General features: G+C 34.1%; 1 protein-coding gene across 2 annotated transcripts in view; it reads right to left on the bottom strand.

The window, feature by feature from the left end:
• Positions 1-1,009: 1,009 nt before the first annotated feature.
• Positions 1,010-18,999, bottom strand: part of LOC145668336 (uncharacterized) — a 161,534-nt gene continuing 143,544 nt past the window's right edge. Inside the window, exons 4-9 of one of the 2 annotated variants that reach the window (XM_081736091.1) lie at positions 18,433-18,621; positions 13,979-14,139; positions 12,095-12,400; positions 8,250-8,405; positions 5,727-6,027; positions 1,010-3,146 (exon numbers count right to left, since the gene is read on the bottom strand). In XM_081736091.1, coding sequence (XP_081592217.1) covers positions 2,389-3,146; positions 5,727-6,027; positions 8,250-8,405; positions 12,095-12,400; positions 13,979-14,139; positions 18,433-18,621 — 1,871 coding nt within the window. In that variant the 3' untranslated portion in view covers positions 1,010-2,388. Of the gene's footprint in view, positions 3,147-5,726; positions 6,028-8,249; positions 8,406-12,094; positions 12,401-13,978; positions 14,152-18,432; positions 18,622-18,999 lie in introns of both variants that reach the window. The other variant, XM_081736090.1, reaches the window with a different exon arrangement.

Raw genomic sequence — 18,999 nt, forward strand, 5'->3', positions numbered from 1 at the left:
AATTCACTCACAACGTGGAGTACAACAAGGCGACCCACTTGGACCTGCACTGTTCGCCCTAACCATCCATCATATTTTTAAGGATATTAACACAGATTTAAATATCTGGTACTTAGACGACGGTACAATAGCTGGAAATATCGACGTAGTACTGCGCGCTTTTAATAAAATTCGTCTAGAAGCTTCATCTATCGGATTGTTGCTTAACTCTTCCAAATGTAAAGTGAGTTTTCTGAGCGCCAGAGATGATGAAATTCATGACCTCTATGAAAGATTTAACGAAGTAGCACCTGGTATCAAACTCTTATCACCTATCAATGCAGAACTTTTAGACATTGCCATCTCTTCCGAATCAAGGGGAAAAATTTTATTGGACAAGATATCAAAATTAGAATTCTTCTTTTACCAATTATCAAAACTTTCTGCACACTCAGCATTAAATATTTTCAGTAATAATTCTTATCTCCGTCTCCTGATCAACCATATTTTAACTAACTCACTCGCTCTATGGAACGCTAAGGTTCAATCCCGCATTCACAATAGCTCTCCATTGACTTCTGTCCTTAGCCAACTGGATCCAGTTTCTATTTTGAATGCCAAGTGTTAGGTAAACGTTATAAATTAACAGTTCCTCATTATGAAGTTTCTATCATTCCCGTCTAGCTTTCAGACAACATGGACTTATATCACAATTTCTGTTGTGCTTGCACAAAATACTTTTTTTTTTTTTTTTTTTTTTAACCACTGAAGCGCAATATGAAGAGTGTAAATATGTGGTCAATCAGGGAAAGGAATGACTATTCCATAATTTCCATTCAAAGAAATAAATGAGATTGAGAGACTATTTTTTGTTTTAAAATACAAACACTTTATTCAATCTGATAAAATTGTAATACACAACAAGAAATAGAGTTCTTATTTCTGTAACTGTGTACATTTTTCTTAATTATGAAATTCCATGATATAACACTCTCACAAATCAGTCTTTACCGGAAGCTTCTTTCTCTTGTTCTTTTTTTTTTAAAAAAAAAAGAAAATGTGCTTTATGTAAAGAACTGTGGAGAGGTTTCATGATCTAGAGCTTACAGTATTTAAAAAAAATAAAGAAAAATTAACAATTTAATGTTTATAGTTCCAGAGAAACGTAAGAAAACAATATTCTTTTTAGAGAAATGAACATGAAGAGAAGTTAACTTTTTGAAAGAAAGAAAAAAAAAAAAGCATTTCCAGTAAATATTTTAAGTAACATAAAAGTCTCGTTTTAATTAACATTTGTTGTAAATACAATGTTTTTTTTTAATCCAGTGATTTAACTATTATTAATTTATAGAACAGATTGTGATAGTATACTTTATACAAAACAGCTATATATAAATAAAGATTTGTAATTTACGACATCTATAAACCAAAACTTTAGCCAAATTAAAACTAGTAATAACTTTTGCTATACTACAATGGCCTTGTTTAGCTAGATGTTTTCTAACAAAATATTTGACAAATTCTGTTCTGTTTTCTCTATGTACAGTATGTGTTTTGAAATTGTATAGAAATGGCACACATAAGAGAGTATATATACATTATTTTTTTTTTTTTTTTTACAACATTCAAAACCACTTATTGGTTCCAGGTGCATAATTATTCTTTATGTGAAAGAAAAAGAGTTTTTGCTAATTTATTTATTTTCTCTTTCGAAGACTTGTTTAGTTATAACACTTTTCTGAAATAATCTATTCGAACTGTTACAGTCTGGCATGACGTTCATAAAAAGAAAAAAAATTCAGTCAATATTAACATACTGAGTTCCTAAATTAGTTTTCTGTAATCATAGATTTGTGCAAGTAAGTTCAGTACGACAAAGCAATCAGTTGGGAATCGTGATTATGACGCAGGAACTGCTTGATCATGCTACAAGTTATAATTTGTTAAAAAAAAAAAAAAAAAAAAAAAAAAAAAAAAATGCAAAGAAAAGAAATCAATCACGCATTCCCAACTTCTTTTCTTAGAGTCACGACACTCTTGTCTTTACTGATATTGTGTCCCTTCAAAATATCACTTCACGTCAGTTAGAACCCCCTGAGTGTGCAGATTGTAAATATGCATGACAAAATATTATCAAAGGTGTTTCTTCTTTCTTCTTTGTTACTTTAGATTGATTGCTTTGTAAATATCTAAGTTAGAATATTTAAATTCTCGCTTTTACCTTTTTCATTATCACATTTTATTTCTGTACAAATCTTATTACTTAATGTTGGATCTATAAAATATTCAACTTCAAACATTCTGTTGTAACACGGTAATATATTTTATTACATACAAGAATTTAATATCAGAAGGCTTATGATAAAAATTTTGAGCACTTGAAATACTATACTGAACAAAACCAATACTTTAAAAATTTGTTGCTTCCGGTCTAAGCTGACTATCTAACAACATGGATGCCTCTCGAAGCATCTTGGCACATGTACGAACTAAAAACAATAAATGATACTCTTCAAATACTGTGAGTTCAGTGTGACACAAACCTTGTGTTTTGATAAGGTTATTGAGCACGGTAGCTCTCTCTAAATCCAGCCATCTTTGTAAAGCTTGTTCGCGTTCTTTAGGTCCACTTTTTGTTTCAAAGATTATATCACTGGGTCCCCATAACATGTACTCTAGAATAGATTTCACTTTTGATAGAGAAACTGCTTTTTCTTGCTGTAAAATTTGAGCCATAATGGAAAATGCTTCATATGAAGGTAATGTGTTAGGGAGTTTAACGTCTGTGGCTGTCCGTGACTTAATAGATGAACTGTCTACTTTCAATAGATCGAACATAGCGATTAAGGCACATTGACACAAAGACACCTTATTCTCATCACTATTCTCTGAGTCGTCTTCTAATTGGTTGAATGTGATGGAGGCGTCGTACAATATATGAAGCCTGTAATTCGGATCCTTGTCTTCTCGACATAGGACGAAATTTGATAATGATGCTGGTGCTTCTTCGATTCCTTGTGCTTGCAAATATTTCAAGCCATTAATTAGTTGGAGAAGAATGAAGCATATGTCTCGCGAATGTTCCTCCAGTACTTTGCTTACTGCTAACAGATCGCCATAGGACTGGATTGTATCCACTTGCATCTTATTGTGAACTCCAATTGAAGCTGAAACGAGAGAATATCCAGTATATTAGATATAACAGAAAATGCACATAACCAACAAATGTATAGCTTATTAAATCCTTTTAAAGTAAATCATAAAGAATAGGTAATTTTGATTTTGGATAATTAATGTACAATTTTTGAAGTTTAGATGCTATGGGTCATATTCAGGAATAATATTACGTGTGATTAGCATTATACTAAGGATTTGGTTAACAGGTGATTATAATTTCCGTATTCAAAAGTACGTTTGTAGTAATATCCACGACTTTTGTCGGAAGACCCAAGCCATGACATTTCTGCAAAGTTGTCCAAATACTTTATGAGAAAAACAGAGGAGACAGAAAGGTTTAATGTTCTCTCTTAACTTTTTCTGTTAATCTGTTTGGACAGCCCTACGGAAAGATCGTGCTTGCCTTTGCCTATATAGCCATCAGCTATGAATAGCATAATCAAAATGTTTCTAAATAGCAAAATTATAATCACACGTTAATCAAATCCTTACTACGACACTAATCACACGTATAATCGTTACTGAATATGAGCCTCTATGTTTAGAAGATAGAATGCAAAATTTACTATAAATTCACATAAAAACAATTTTGATTTAACCTTTAAATTCCCAGATTACGTAGTAGGTCTTATCACTAAAACGGTTATATATCAAATAGTTATCTTCCTTGAGTTATAGTTCTTACATTTCAGCTTTGCATCATATGTTCAAATTAGTAAATTTTCCTATTGAGGAAAAAAATCGCTTTTTTTTTTTTTTTTTTTTTTTTTTTTTTTTTTTTTTTTTTAACCATTAGGTACACATTCCACTTACAACATAGCGAACCAACCATATCATCATTTACGTTCTCATTTCTCAAATTGATGTTTAATCACAGGTTTGTTACATATATTTTTACTCTAAAAAGCAAATAGACATTTTCTTTTGGGGGGAGGGGAGGCGCGGAGGAGGAATTTTGTCTTAGTCGAAACCCCAATTTTGATGGCCTATAATTCCATTTTGGCCTATACTGACGTCGACATTTTGTACACCAAGATCTGACAACGCTATAGCCATGAGATCTAAACAAATACAGATTATTTGCCAGATACCAGATCCCAACATCTCCCTATATTATGGGCTTCAATTAAACAGAAGAAAATATCTGGGACTTGCAGCTCACGAATAATTTTGGCCAGTCAAGTGGCAAACATTTAGTAAATACAAGTATATGTTTGACCATATTTTTCAAAGCAAAACACGCACTTCCTTTGACTGTTACCGGTTAACATCCCCAAGTTTTGTATTGTATTGATTACATCTTTTTTAAAAGGCATTGTAACGCAATACAAAAAGGTATGCAAAACAGGAAAATAAATAAATAAATAAATATAACGTGGCGTTTTGGAGAAGTAAAACTTGAAGAAGACAATTAATAACAAACTTCTTTAATTCTACCCTCCCTCCTTAAGCTTTATTACGAAAGATGTCAAACTAGCGCTCAAAAGTTATCGTTTAAACTTATTGATATTCAAAATACAGTAAAACCTCTAAAAACTTTACATCAATGGGACATAATTATTTGTTTGAAAGTGACAAATGTTCGTTACAGTGAGGTTAACAAATTTAGATTACTCAGCCATGCAGTAATTTATGTAGTATACAGTAAATATGAGTACATTAATTATAAATGTAAATTGAGGTTTTAATATTCAAGTGCTGTACTCAGTCATATTGGAATGATTTCCGGGGGAGTTTCAAAACAGTGTGAGAAAGTAAATATTCCTCGTTGAAATTTTATCATGCACCTAACGACGTTTGTTTCATTATATTTGAAGTTGCAGGGGAAGATGAAAACTCAAGGAAAAGAAGAGTGAATTTGTCAGGAAAGAAAAGAAGTTTCGCATAGAATTTTTGGCAGTACAATTGTTTCTGTACGATTGCTTTTACTCATTGAAGGTTTCCTAGGATTCCCATCAGAAGGTAGTTCATTGTGGACAGGAAAAAGAATTTCAGAGTCATCTTCCAAGTTTCCTGAGTAGTGATTCACTAGGTCATTGACTTATGGCAAAGATATTTTAGGGAATTTTCTGCCTACCGTACTTTATCCAGGTTTATTTTCATACTGCAAAAAGTATTTTCTCTGTTAAATAAGAATGAGCTAATAATAATTGTCTGTTCATTCATACAGAATAAAACGTTGAGGGGAAGAGACTTTCTGTGTCCGTAAAAGCGAGGGTTCTATCTCGTAATAATACATATATATATATTTGTCAGAATAAAAGAAGTACCCATTAAGAGAGGTTTCACTGTATAACTAACAATGTTAGATCTTACACTGGTGAATATGTATGGGCTATTGATGTCAATAACAAATAAAAACTACCTTGTGTTAAAATCCTTTACTACATCTACAAACAATACTGCCTTCTATGTTTGAGACTTTTCCAAGTATACGCATATAACTAACAGATCAAAAAGATCAATGACTGACAACTTGGATTTTCCTCCTTAAGTTTGCTAAATTTTCATTCTTTATATGGACAAATATAAGAAAGATGTAGGTTATCATTAGGAGTGAAGACACATACCTTGCAGTTGCTCTTCAGTTTGCAATGAGGTCTTTGCAGCCAAATACTTCGAAGGGATAAGGTCACTAAATTCTGTGACAGGTAACAACGAGAAAGAGTTTCTTGTAGGCAGACTACTCTGGGAGCCTTCTAAGCTCACACTTAACGTCACTTGATGTATACCCCATGTTGCTGGGTAGAATACTCGACGTCCCACAGTAGTAGATTTTGATTCTTCGCTAATGGTAAAATCTGACCATTGTAGATTTGATGCGGTTTTTAATCCCCTGAGTGCAGCTGGAACTGGAAATGTTTGGTAGATCTGGAAAATAAAAGAAGGAAAAATGTATGTGTCAGTTATTTTGCAATGTGATGGGTTCATACAATTCACAATGGCATTAAAATTACAATTTTGATTTGGTTAAAGTATTATCGGTATCTGTTTTTAACTTACGCAGTTGTTCACTAATGCGTTGAAGTTGTGTTTACAGGTAAAGAATCTACTTACTAACTGAACAACCTCAGTTCCATCCTAAATATAAAAGGGATTTAATCTCATTTGTCTTTTTAGGATTTCACCAACTTACTTTTTTTCAAGTAGTAGTACCTGAATAACCTGGGAGCACAGGCATTCGAAGATAGTGCTGACTAAATCAAGTCCTATATGCACAGAACAGTCAATAGTATAAAGACTCATGATCACATTGCCATAGGCTGTTTTGTCCTAAACCAAAAACATAGGATGAGGTCTCTCTAACATTCACCTCTTAACAGATTTCGCAGCTTTCTAATAAGGAATGAAACTGTCCATTTTAAACTTGGATCTATGTTGATTTTTCTAATGTTCGCAATTCTCATTGCTCTAATGAAGAGCCATGACATTTGTAGCAACAATCACAAGGTTAAAACTCTGTTTCCATGGTAGGACAATGGAAGGAATCACTCGTAAACTGCGGCTCTAATGAAGAGTTATGACATTTGTAGCAACAATCACAAGGTTAAAACTCTGTTTCCATGGTAGGACAATGGAAGGAATCACTCGTAAACTGCGGTTTCGCTTATTCGAATTATGCTAATAATATGCCATGTGCATTAAGTTTTGTTGAGATATTCTCGTTTCTCCCCATTTCTCATTTCATCTATTAATTGAAATCCATTTTCATTTATTATCATCTTGAAATTTCGCTCTTTTGTTCTATCTCAAAATATAATTACACTTCCTTTGCTATCGCTTAGTTCCGTTTCCGTTCAAGTTTAGTAGCGACGATAATAAAGATTGAAAAGTACGTTTATTGTTCGTGACATACAGTAGACCTATATCTTACCTTGTGTTTAACCCCGAAGAAACAAAAGAAAAAAAGAAAAACTTGTTTTACTTGTTTGGTATACAATGTACTTTAGTATTTGAGCGTGCTTGGCCAAATGTGTTTTTAATATGGTCCTGAAAATCTGTCTCTTATCGGCTTCCTGTTGTCACTTTACGTAACTGTTGGGTGAATTTTCTTGAAGCATGAAGAATTTGTTAAGTATGATCAGCGACGGCTCTAGAGGGAAATCAGAACGATAGAAAGTTAAGTTATATCTCTATAAGCTAAGAGAAGAAAGCTTAATAATGTGGTAATTCTTGTATACAGCTTTCTGAAGCTATATAAAACTCTCATCCCTTAGCTTATAGAGAGTAATTTCAATTTCTACCGATATGGCTTCCCTCAAGGGACACCACTGAATATGATTTATATACATGATTTACGAATATGATATATACTGTCTGTCTGATTCTAAAACGCGTCTTAACAATGTGCAAGTACTACTTAATCTCTCAAATACAACTATTTCTATTAATACCATTAAATATATGTATATTCCAAGGTTCTACGTATGATCGCAACATCACGTGCCAACTGTAGACAACTTCAGACAACCACGAAGACGACATCGTCAACGATCGTCAAGTAACGAAGAATGATGAAGTCAGTAACATTTCTGGATAAAAGGAGACAACATACTGCAGAAAGCATCAATCTCCACTCTACCTAGGTATAGGACGTCTGGTCGCTACAGCTCCTTCTTCCTTACCATTCTCTAGGAGGCCTGATCTCTGAGAGTTCCTTTTGTTAGAACGCCTGCTCTCTGCAAACACCTCACCACTTTTTAGGACACCTGGTCTCTGATAGGTACCTATACACACTCCTGGGCCGCAAGAATCTTGGATCCTGTCACTCTCAGACGCTTGGTCTCTCGGTTTTTACAAACTCACCAACAAACTACCAAATATCTATAAGGAATTTAATACGAACTGTATTTGAACTGTAGTTATTACTGTACACAAGAGGAATTTTTATAAAAGGTGATTGGAATAAGTCCAAAATTCACGTGTACCGTTTTCACCTCTACCATAATAGACAAATTTTACGTTATATATATGTTACATCACTTCGGTTATGTTAAAGTGTCCTTCAAGTTAAACTTCCTATAGTTTACTTATTCGAAAAAGGAAGAAAGTAAATCCAGTTGTTTCAGTGAGAAATAAGAGAGAAATCTTACTTGTTCAAGCACTTGAGCCAGAGCTTCATGGTTAGCTACAATGACCGCTCCGTAGTTGTCTTCTAGGTTCTTATGAACAATGCTGCGGCCCTTTTTCAATCTCAGGCGACTGATCCTGCCCATGTGACTGCTCCCATCGATGTCATCATCGACGCCCTGAAAAATACATCATATTTTAGCTTACACTAAACCAGAGCCAAATCGTGAGGCAAGTCACACCAGTAAAAATTAGTTTATTTTTTCTCGCTTGAAACTAAAAGAAAATATTATTAATGTACTAATTGTGCCATACAACATTCAACACACTAGATGACCTTTATTCAGTTAGTTTCAAGTGATAAAACTTTCATTTTTAGTAGAGTAACTTTCCTCACGAGCCGTCTTTGCACTAAACCTATATTAAGCATGGCTGCTATTAGACTCCTTGGGGCGGGAGAGGGGGCTTTGGGAGCAAGTTTCCTAATGCTATAAAAATTCTGAAATAGTAGAATTTAATAGAATCATCTCTTGATATCAAATCTCAAAGAAAGAAAAAAAAAATGTTATCGACACGTTCGAACTCGTTAATAACGAGCTATAAGTACAGTTTTTGACAGAATTGTCAAAATGCTATCCTCATTGGAAATGTTGAAAAATATATGCAATAATAATTTCAACCAGTCGAAGAATTGTAGACTTTGTGTAATAAATTTCGCATTTAAGAAGAATAACTAACTAACTCTATGGCCTATGGAACACGGAGGTTCAACGCCGGGTTCACAAAAGCTTTCCACTGACTTCTATCCTAGCCAATTGGATCTAGTTTCTACTTTGTATTCCTATTTCTGCGAGATCTATCTTAATATTGTCCTCCCATCTGCTCCTAGGTCTTCCTAATGGTCGTTTTCCGGTTGGTCTTCCAGTTAAAACTTTGCAAGCGTTCCTACTTTCTTCCATCCTGGCCACATGACATGCCCACCTGAGCCTCCTACTTTTGATGACCCTAACAATGTTGAGTAAACCGTATAAATTATGCAGTTCCTCGTTATGAAGTTTCCCCCATTCCCGTTTCTCTTGGTTCCGAATATTCGTCACAGGATCTTGTTCTCAAATACTTTCAATGTATGTTCTTCCTTCCGAGTAAGCGACCATGTTTCACATTTAAGTATGCGAGTTTTATTTGTAATAAATATGATGACCAATGATGTAAAAAAAAAAAAAAATGTACGAATACATTTTCAATCGTGCCTGCTACTTTAACAAAATAAAAATAAAAATAAGAGAACTAACCAACTAGATAACCTTCGAGAAAGATAAACTAAATAGTTCATTTCTCACTTACGAACAGTAGATTATCAAAGTCTATGGCGTCAGAATGAACTTAACAAATTATTACTTAACAATGAAATTCGAAAGATATTATTTATGTTAGTATAAAGGTAACCAAGAAAGTTCTGTCCTTCTTTTTGAGGTCTGTATTCAAGTGGCCCTCACACCGTGCGTTGAATGTGAATGGAGATAAGACGAAGGTCAGTTGTAGGGTATATCCAACATACTACCTGGTTGTGGCCGTTCAGTTACATCGTGAACTTGCGTAAGGACAGAGTGAGGACCTTCACAGAGCGTCATAAGGGCGTGTATGCTGTACGAGTTCAAACTGGGATCAAACGCCGCTACAGCGGGGCGGAAGATATGCCAGGCCTTTGGTGAGGGTGTTCGGACTATGCAGACAATGCAGTGGTGGTTTAACAAGTTTAAGAACAATGATGAAACACTTGAAGACGCACCACGTGCTGGAAGATCAATACATGTACAAAATGAAGATCTTCAGCCAGCAATTGCGGCGAACAATAGCCAGACATGTGAGGAATTCGGACTACAATTCAGTGTGAGTGGACAAACCATTCGCCAGCACCTCCATCAACTTCGGAAGCACTACAGGTTTGACCGATGGGTTACACATAATTTGACTCTGGGCCAGAAGGCAACGCGACCAGACACGTGTGTTTCTTTACTGTTTCGTGTGAGGAATGAGCCATTTCTGAATAGGGTGTTGGCATGTGATGAGAAGTGAGTCATGTACGAAGCTCCACGGCGTCGTCATCATTGGTTAGCATCCCATGAACCATCAACATCGTGCATCAGGGACTGCTACCAGCTGGTCACAGCATCAATGAAACTATGTACTGTCAGCAGTTGAGCTGCGTTCAAGAAAAACTCAAAACTCTGGAACCAGCACTCCTGAATCGCAAAGGGTCATCCTGTTACAGAACAACGTTAAGCCACACATGAGTAGGATGACCCGGGGCACCATTCTACGCCTTGGATGGGAAACATAATTGCATGCGCACTCCTCCCCGGACGTTGCACCGTCCGGTTATCACCTGTTCCATTCCTTGGACAATCGCCTTAGAGGACGTCAGTTCAAATCCCCTAGTAGAGGTGTAAAATGCACTTGATACCTTCTTCGTTTCATGGCCTTCCAGAACGTTGGCAGAAGGTCGTCGATGCTCATGGGAACTGTTTTTGATCTTCCAAGTACGTCTTAGGTGTTCGAAGGTGGTGGGTGAAAAAGCGACAGACTTTCTTGGTTACCTTTATATATAATAATAAAAGAAAAGATAAATAATACTTTTGATTTTCATGGAAAACAAAATGCTCTGTGCCTTTTGATTTTCATGGAAAACAAAACGTTCTGTGTCTTTCGCCATAGACTCCGCAAAATTTATAAACAGCTCTGCAAAAAACAACAGTTCAATTTGTCGAAATTATCATATACACTTATAACGTTCCACAAGTTACGCATTCTCAAAGGACGCATTATAGAATTATATTTATTGGATAAACTGTAAAATCATAAAAAGAAATAAAAATCTTTGAACGAAGCAAGTTTTTATTAAAATTAATAATTGTGTAACAGCTTCGCCAACTAACTAAACCTTTTTGTTTCATCAGACAGAGTACAATACAATAGCGAGCTGCCTCTTAATATAACAAATTTTTATTTTACTGTTTCTATTATTTATATTGTCTCTATTATATTGTACTATCTGATGAACCAAAAAGGTTTAGTTAGTTGTCGAAACTGTTACACAGTTATCATTTTTAATTAAAACTTGCTTTGTTCAGAGATTTTTTACGTATTTCTTTTGTGAAGTTACTAAAGTAAACCAAAGCTAACATGAACCAGATTGTAAAATCATATTTATTTATGTAAGTACTTTGGAAAACAAGAGGTGAAGTTTAATATTAATTTAATTATTATTTTTATATTTGTACTTGCCGCCATTTGAATTTTATTAAGGTAAGTCATAACTAACGCTCCTAATACTTAAAGAATATACCTCTAAATGTAGTCTCCACGGGCAGTAACAAAACAACTCTAGAAAAGTAGATAACAGCTATGATATATGTATCTTTTTTAAAAAAATCATTCGTGCTTTATCTGATCTTAAACTTGTTAGGCCTTATGCAGAGTCGTTTTGGCATGATTAGCGTCATACTAAAGGCTGACTACTGCAGGAAACATATTAGTCGAACTCTTTAGTATGGTAGTAATCATGCGTCAGAACAACTCTGCATAAGGCCCATTATGTTTACGTTTATTGTTTATTCAACATCAAAGAAGGATTTAAGATTTAATAAACTCTATAATGAGAGACCAAAAAACACACCACAATTATTGCATGTTTATCTCCATAAAACATTTTATTGGTCCTTCAGCATACTAATGTTACTGATGTTTACTTTCTTTCATCTCATTTCCGTGTTCATTTTAAGGAAATTACTAGTCTTTTATTATTTTGAGAAATGAATTATTTTCATTATTTTCTTCACTTTATTTAGACAACATTCGTTAGACTTACATCTTCACTGCCCATAAAACTGTATGGCGTGTAAACTTCTGAATCGACCTCACTGGCACAGTATGGCAAAGAAGCAGAGCGTAAGAAGTTTCTGTATTTTGCAAATTCTGAAGTGGAGCTTTCAAGACCAGAATCCGAAGCCCGATGACCAAGTATTGAAGAGTTACAGGTATAGTTGAAGTTTTTACTGAATTTATTCTTTTCCATTTGCTTTCCAGGCGTCACTCCTGCTTCATTGGGAGAAGAATCACAGTCCGGAGTACAGGTCCTGTGTCGTACAACGCTCTCGTACATATTATCATCATTCTGCAAAACAAAACGATAATATTATATCCTAAATTCATTGTGACTGGTTTCGAATTACCTTGAAATTCTAAGGAATTTTTCTACAGTAATTTTAACCTGGAAATTGTAAGATTCTTAGCTAATTCTAAACACTACTTAAAATGTATGAAAAAAGTTGCTAGTTTTTATAATATATTTTTTTTAGCCTATACAGGATAACTGAGGGACGTCAAACTAAAGATTTTTAAAATCAATTTCAGGGTATCAAACAGCTGTTAGCTATAACATGTATTAGTTTTATTTTTTTTTGTGCCATTTTTAGGTATATCTGATTGACAATAATAATAATAATAATAATAATAATAATAATAATAATAATAATAATAATAATCATCATCATCATCATCTTTTGAGAGGCACGAACTATATGAGTGTACTTTTTAAACCAAATAAAAACATGTAATTCCTGAGTACTAAATAATCGTATTTAATAAATTAATTCCTTCAGGAAATATTATAAAAGCATATTGTAGCGTGGCGCAAACTTTCCCGATCAATTATACAAGAGAAACAAAACTAAATCGCCTCGACTTGATTAATGGTATAAACATTTTTAATGATGCTAAAAGTTATCCCTTTTTCACGGTTTGAAATCATAGCATTTTCCAAATCCTTCAAAAAATTATATTACTATATCTTTTTTTTCTGTATACCAAGGAACTTTCAAATAAGTCAAAATCACGCTGAATTGTTTCTATAATGAATACTTTGGTCAATGGTTCCTCTTCACATTTTTTTTTTTTTTTCAATAAACCTTATAATTCGAACACTTTGACAAACAACTCGACGTGCTATGCTTTTTACTGTTCTTGTAATTACCGAGTTCCACATACAATTGATATTAGTTCTTGTTAAAATTGGTTCCAAATTTCAAATGATTATTTATTTCAATTTAAATATCTAACACCATGCTTCCAGTGCTCTTTTTTGCTGTGTTACTGCTTCAAAGTAATTCGACAGATTACTCACCAAATGCCACACGATGTCCGCAACTTCCATTCTGTTTTAGCGAAAGCAGATAAAGGAAAAACTGTACATATTACTAATTAGACTTAAAATATTTTTCTTTTCAGTCTTAAAAGAAAAGTTTTAATAAAATGACACAAACATAAAAGATAAACAGATTTATTCTTTACAAGTTAGAAAGCTAGTAAATGTGAAATCACATAGATATGTCATTCTTACAACTGTTTCATTCACAACTTCCGCTAGACAATGTAAACACATCCGGGAAACCCCAGATCCAAATTTAAACTTCTAAATCAAAGCTAATGTTTTAGCAGAAGGAATACTAAACATTTTGGCTCACTGAATCGGCAATTTCTACTTGACTAAGTATTATAAGAGATGCACAAGACATCATATTGTACGTACTGTATACGTTTTTTCGTATTTGTTAAACTTTTTTTATTAATATAAAACTTGTAAATTAAGAATTATTATTACCACTTTGCTATGTAAACCAAAGAAAACTATCTATCATCGTGATAGACACATACTTATTTCTAAAGACTGCATCTGATATTAATGACAACTTACCGTGCCTCCGAAAGCGAATTCCACAGATTCGTATCCGCTATCATCAGGTAAGCTTCCAGGAACTGCTCTTAAAATTGATCTCTTTGGTCCCTCTTGGTTCGGTTCTCGTAGACTGGACGACCGCTGTGGCTTGCTTGGAGTCAAACCAGACCTTACTTCACCTACAAGAGGACCTTGAGGTGACTATAAGCGAAATTCTGCACACTTGATAGAGATCAACACCAATAATTGAAAGAAAAAAATTTCCACAAACATTAACTCAGTTTGATATTAATATATTTTCCGAAAAATTTATATCTCCATAGTCTCCTCTGAGTTTAAAATAAAGTTAACTACTGAAATTAATTAGCATCCACGATAGCTCATTAACCGAGTGATCATCTCTATTTAATCCTAGAATACGAGCCTCTGCTGCTACTTATCTTATGAAATTTTCTTCTCAACCCTCACTTTTTTCATTCCACAATCTTTCATAATTGTTTACTTACATTCGTCATCCTTTTCCTTGAGTCCATAAGTCACAATTGTCAGACATTAAACTAAAGTTGCAGTATTATTTCATTTCATTACAATCCAAATCAACATTATTCAATTTACCTCAATGTAATTCAATTTTAGTACTTCTATATCATTAATTCCTTCATTACAAGTTAGTGACGACAGAGATTTAGCCCTAAGATTATTTTTAATATTTTGATTAAGTAAACCATGTTTCTAACAGTTCAGTGGTTCAGTATATTATGCACACATCGTTACAAAACAAATTCCTATTGATGATAACTTCTACAAAGTGTAATGCTGTTTCTGATTAAGTTGATTAACTATATGCATATTTAGATTCAAGACTGTCTTTAATAATTATAATCGACTAATATTGTCTAATATGGCTTATTTTTATGAGTAATGTATCATCCAAACTGGAATTCTAATGTTCTATATGTTGCCTAAAATAAACTTAAAATACAAACAGGCAATTATATTTAATATAATTTTATTTTAGAAAATATTACCTTCACAATAAATATAACTAGTCAAGGATGATGATTCAACCTATTACTTTAATTCATAGCACTTCTTGCAAAGTATTAGAAAGTCGCGTTGACACAGTATATTGCTTTTCAATGTTTCACAATGTGATTCCTACATACAGCAGTTAACATCATTATCTTGTTAACATTACAAAACAGTAAACTTCGGGATTACCTTAGTTCTGTTCTGGCTTATAGGTTTGAACTTGTTTCGATTCTTTCTTCCTTCAATATAGTAATAACAATTCCCAAATTCTATTTTTATTCTCTCTGCGCTAAAATAGAGGAGGAGAAAAAACTAAAACGACAGGAGAACCTATTTTGCCTTTGCTGTTTAATTTTTTCTTATCGTACTTTGAAAACATTCTTGAGAGTAGGAATGAATGCAAAAATTTCCGCTTGAATAGTTATTACAATCATATCCTAATTCAAACCAGGTTTGTCGAACAATACATTAATGAAGTTATTCTCTTTCTCTTATAACTAAAAGTACTAACAATTTTAATTGAAAATGTATGTCTACTGGGGAGTGCTGTCATAAGATAACATGGATCAGAAAAAAGAACTACTGAAAACATGATTAATTTGCATCGTAAAAGTGAGAGAGAAAGAATGAAAGGCAACGAAACAAATACGAAAACAATAGGTTGGTCTCTTGATTAAGATCAAATGGAAAGATACATATTTATCAAAGAGAAAGGAATCTAGCAGGCAGATTAAAACAGTGCATGATAATAAATGAATTTACATGATTTTGTTTCTCATTGGGATCTAGGGAAGTGCAACTCAAGAAACAAAATGAAATTATTCACAATGTTTTTTTGCCGTCAAGTTTAAAAATAATTTAGTTCAAATAATAATAAAACTTTTTATTTCATATTGACAAGAAACGTCCATACACTTAAACAAATACTCTACATTATGATTTTGTGTTTCGCGTCATTTCTGTATCTACCTTAAGTATGCGTTCTATTCTTAACAAGTTATCATCCGGATACGATCTCCGATAGAATGTGGATCGAGTTCCACGTTAAAGTGTAGATCTCCCAGTCTCATATAGTCTCAGTGTTGAAAAAGGAGCATTAAACTGCAAACAAATAAATACAATTCTAGAATTTAAAGTGTTTAGCGGAAAAAAGTCCAAAGATGATACACATTATTCGATAGATTTCATTATGTTGAACAAAATGATACGATATGGCGCAGAGTGCTCCTACCAAGTGGGCTTTGTGGTGACCAAACACAGTGTGCGTGGATTTTCTCAGGGTTCTCCCGTTTCCTCTATTTTCGTCATTCTACCATTACCATCCATCTGATCATCACTATCTTCTTTAACATCTCGTGGGACGTTAAACTTAAAAATAGATGAGTATAAACCTTCATGCGCAGTTTTCGAGATTTTTTTTTTTTTTTTTTTTTTTTTTTTTGTAAACTTAAAAACTTACACTCTACGATAACCACGCCACAGTTAATACGAAACTGATCCTGAAGTACGAGGGGAAAGCAAAAAAAAAATCCGAAAGCGCGCGGCCGTTCCTAGGCCGTTCAACGGAATCTTACCAAATGCTTTAACAGGCTTTCAAGAAGGTTTCTATGAGCGCACACAAGTTTTCGAGTGGTTTAAGCGGTTTAAATATGATGAGATCAATGTTGAGGATCATGCTCGTTCTGGGCGCTCTTCATCTCAAAACGACGAAAACATTGAAAAAATCCGCAAGGATCGTTGTTTCACCATCGACGAAATTTCAGAATAGACAGGAGTGAGTTGGAGCTCATGCCAGAGAATTTTCAATGAGGATTTGAAAAAGAGACGCGTTGCCGCTAAGTTTGTTTCTCGCCTGCTCCCACAGAATCTGAATATTTGGGGTCTCACGAATAGGCTATCGTTTCCTACCCTCCGTATTTAACAGGCCTAACCCCGTGAAACTTCTTTTCTATTCCCGAGAATGAAAAGAATCTAAAAGGGAGGCATTTTGATGATGTGGAGGGTGTAAAAAGAGCTTAGCAGAGGACACTGGACGATATCAAAGTTGAAGAGTTCCAGAGATACTTCAAGCAGTGAGAAAGAAGACTGGAGAATTGCATCGCATCTAATGGAGATTACTTTGAAGGAGACTGAAAGAATTTTCAAAAAAAAAAAAAAAAAAAAAAAAAAACAAAAAAAAAAACTTGAAACAAACGCCCGTTGTTTGTTCCCCTCCCTCGTATACACTAAAAAACCTTTTCATTATGATATTAGCAAAACGACAATATACAGTATGGTTACTAAAATTTAGCCAAAAATTATGATAGTGATTAACTTTAAAAAATGAAATGAAATCTTTAAGCTTAACGTCCCACGGTTATGCCGGTGAGGTTAAAGGAGACGGTGATAATGAGAAATGAGTGAAATGATGGAATGAAGAAAGTGGGAGGAAACGGGAGAACCCCGAGAAAACCCACGAGCACGGTGTTTGTCCACCACAAAGTCCACACGGCGCGGGCTGGGATCGAACCAGGGACCCCAAGCACCGGAGGTGAACGCTCTACCACTTAGCCACCGCGCCCCCTCGTGATTAACTTTAAATTTTGATTGCTTATTATATAGCTTAAAGATAAGACATAATATATCAATCGATAGATTACATCGAACTGATCAAGATGGCATACTTTGTGGGGGGAATTCTCATGCGTAGTTTTCGTAGAAAAAGGAAAAATTTTATGGCCCTAAAAAGTATCTTGTTCGTTGATGCAGTTGATAATTTTTATTTTGCTGGAATAGCTTATTTGTTTACGTACTAATTGTGAAAAATATGCATTATTAAGTAGCAAATTATTATTATTTTTCCCCTAACAGTGACACACCTATTGTCCTAACAGTGACGCACATACCACTTGAAAGCTACTTCTGTCTTATCTTCTGATACATTGCATAATATTAAAGATTGGCTTGCAAGTTTTTTTTTTTTTTTTTTTAATTGAATTCAAGTGTTGTTTATTCGAATACCTAAATGCATACAAATATACCCGAAATCTGATAAATTTGAAATTTTACTAGCAAATGCATCCCCATGGCACCATTTATTAGATTACTAGTGCTCAATGTTATGCTAACTACTACTATTACATATATTCGTACATGTTGTGTACCAGAGCGGTAGAGGTGTTTTGTGAGATAACTTGATTTTTTTTAATTAAACGGAGTCATTATCGTAATTTAGAAGTACTTTTCCATATTAATGTTACATAGCTATATTTTTAAATTATTTTTCTGTGCACTACTATAAATAATAACGGTTAGAACCACAACAAGACAAATCATATGCAGACTACTGCCATATCCGGTGATACAATTCACTACTACACGCTGTGCCTTTATGTGAATCGGTGTATTACACAAGCTTCTCATAATCGCAAAGCATTACAACTACATGAAGCTCCACTTACCGAGATTTGCATACACGTTGTCAACTGATTGTGAAGGTTGTCGCAGCTCATTTGTCCAAGCGGCTTGTTTCTGCTGACGAAGTAGTTCGGCAGATTTTGGTGGTGGTGGTCGGGCTGGCTTTGTAGCTTCTCCGCCTTTAGACCCATCAAGTGACTGATTTCGTGGTGGTGGTGGGGGTTTTGGTCGATCTAAAGTCAAATATATATAATTCAATGGCTATTCAGTACTTTCTTATTTTGTACATATCACATCTTATTTTTAAAATTAAGTATTTTATCTTAATTCTGCCTATGCTATAAGAACTAGTGACATTTGTAATAAAAATTTTTCATGTAACATCACCTGGGTTAAATATTACCACACCTATCTCTCATGTGGCAAGAAATGCATAACATATAATAAACTGCAAACAACTATAACTAGATGGAAACTGGATTGGAGATAGTTGTCGGAGCCTTATAGTAAGTCAATGCTTTACCAGCGTTATAGGTTGTTTAGCAAATTACGAATATCAACAAGATATCATTGAAGGGATTGGAGGATGAAGGTGGTATGTAAGAAATTGT

This window comes from Thermobia domestica, chromosome 13 (genome assembly GCF_964235325.1).
Source record: "Thermobia domestica chromosome 13, izTheDome1.hap1.1, whole genome shotgun sequence".
Classification (NCBI taxonomy): domain Eukaryota; kingdom Metazoa; phylum Arthropoda; class Insecta; order Zygentoma; family Lepismatidae; genus Thermobia; species Thermobia domestica.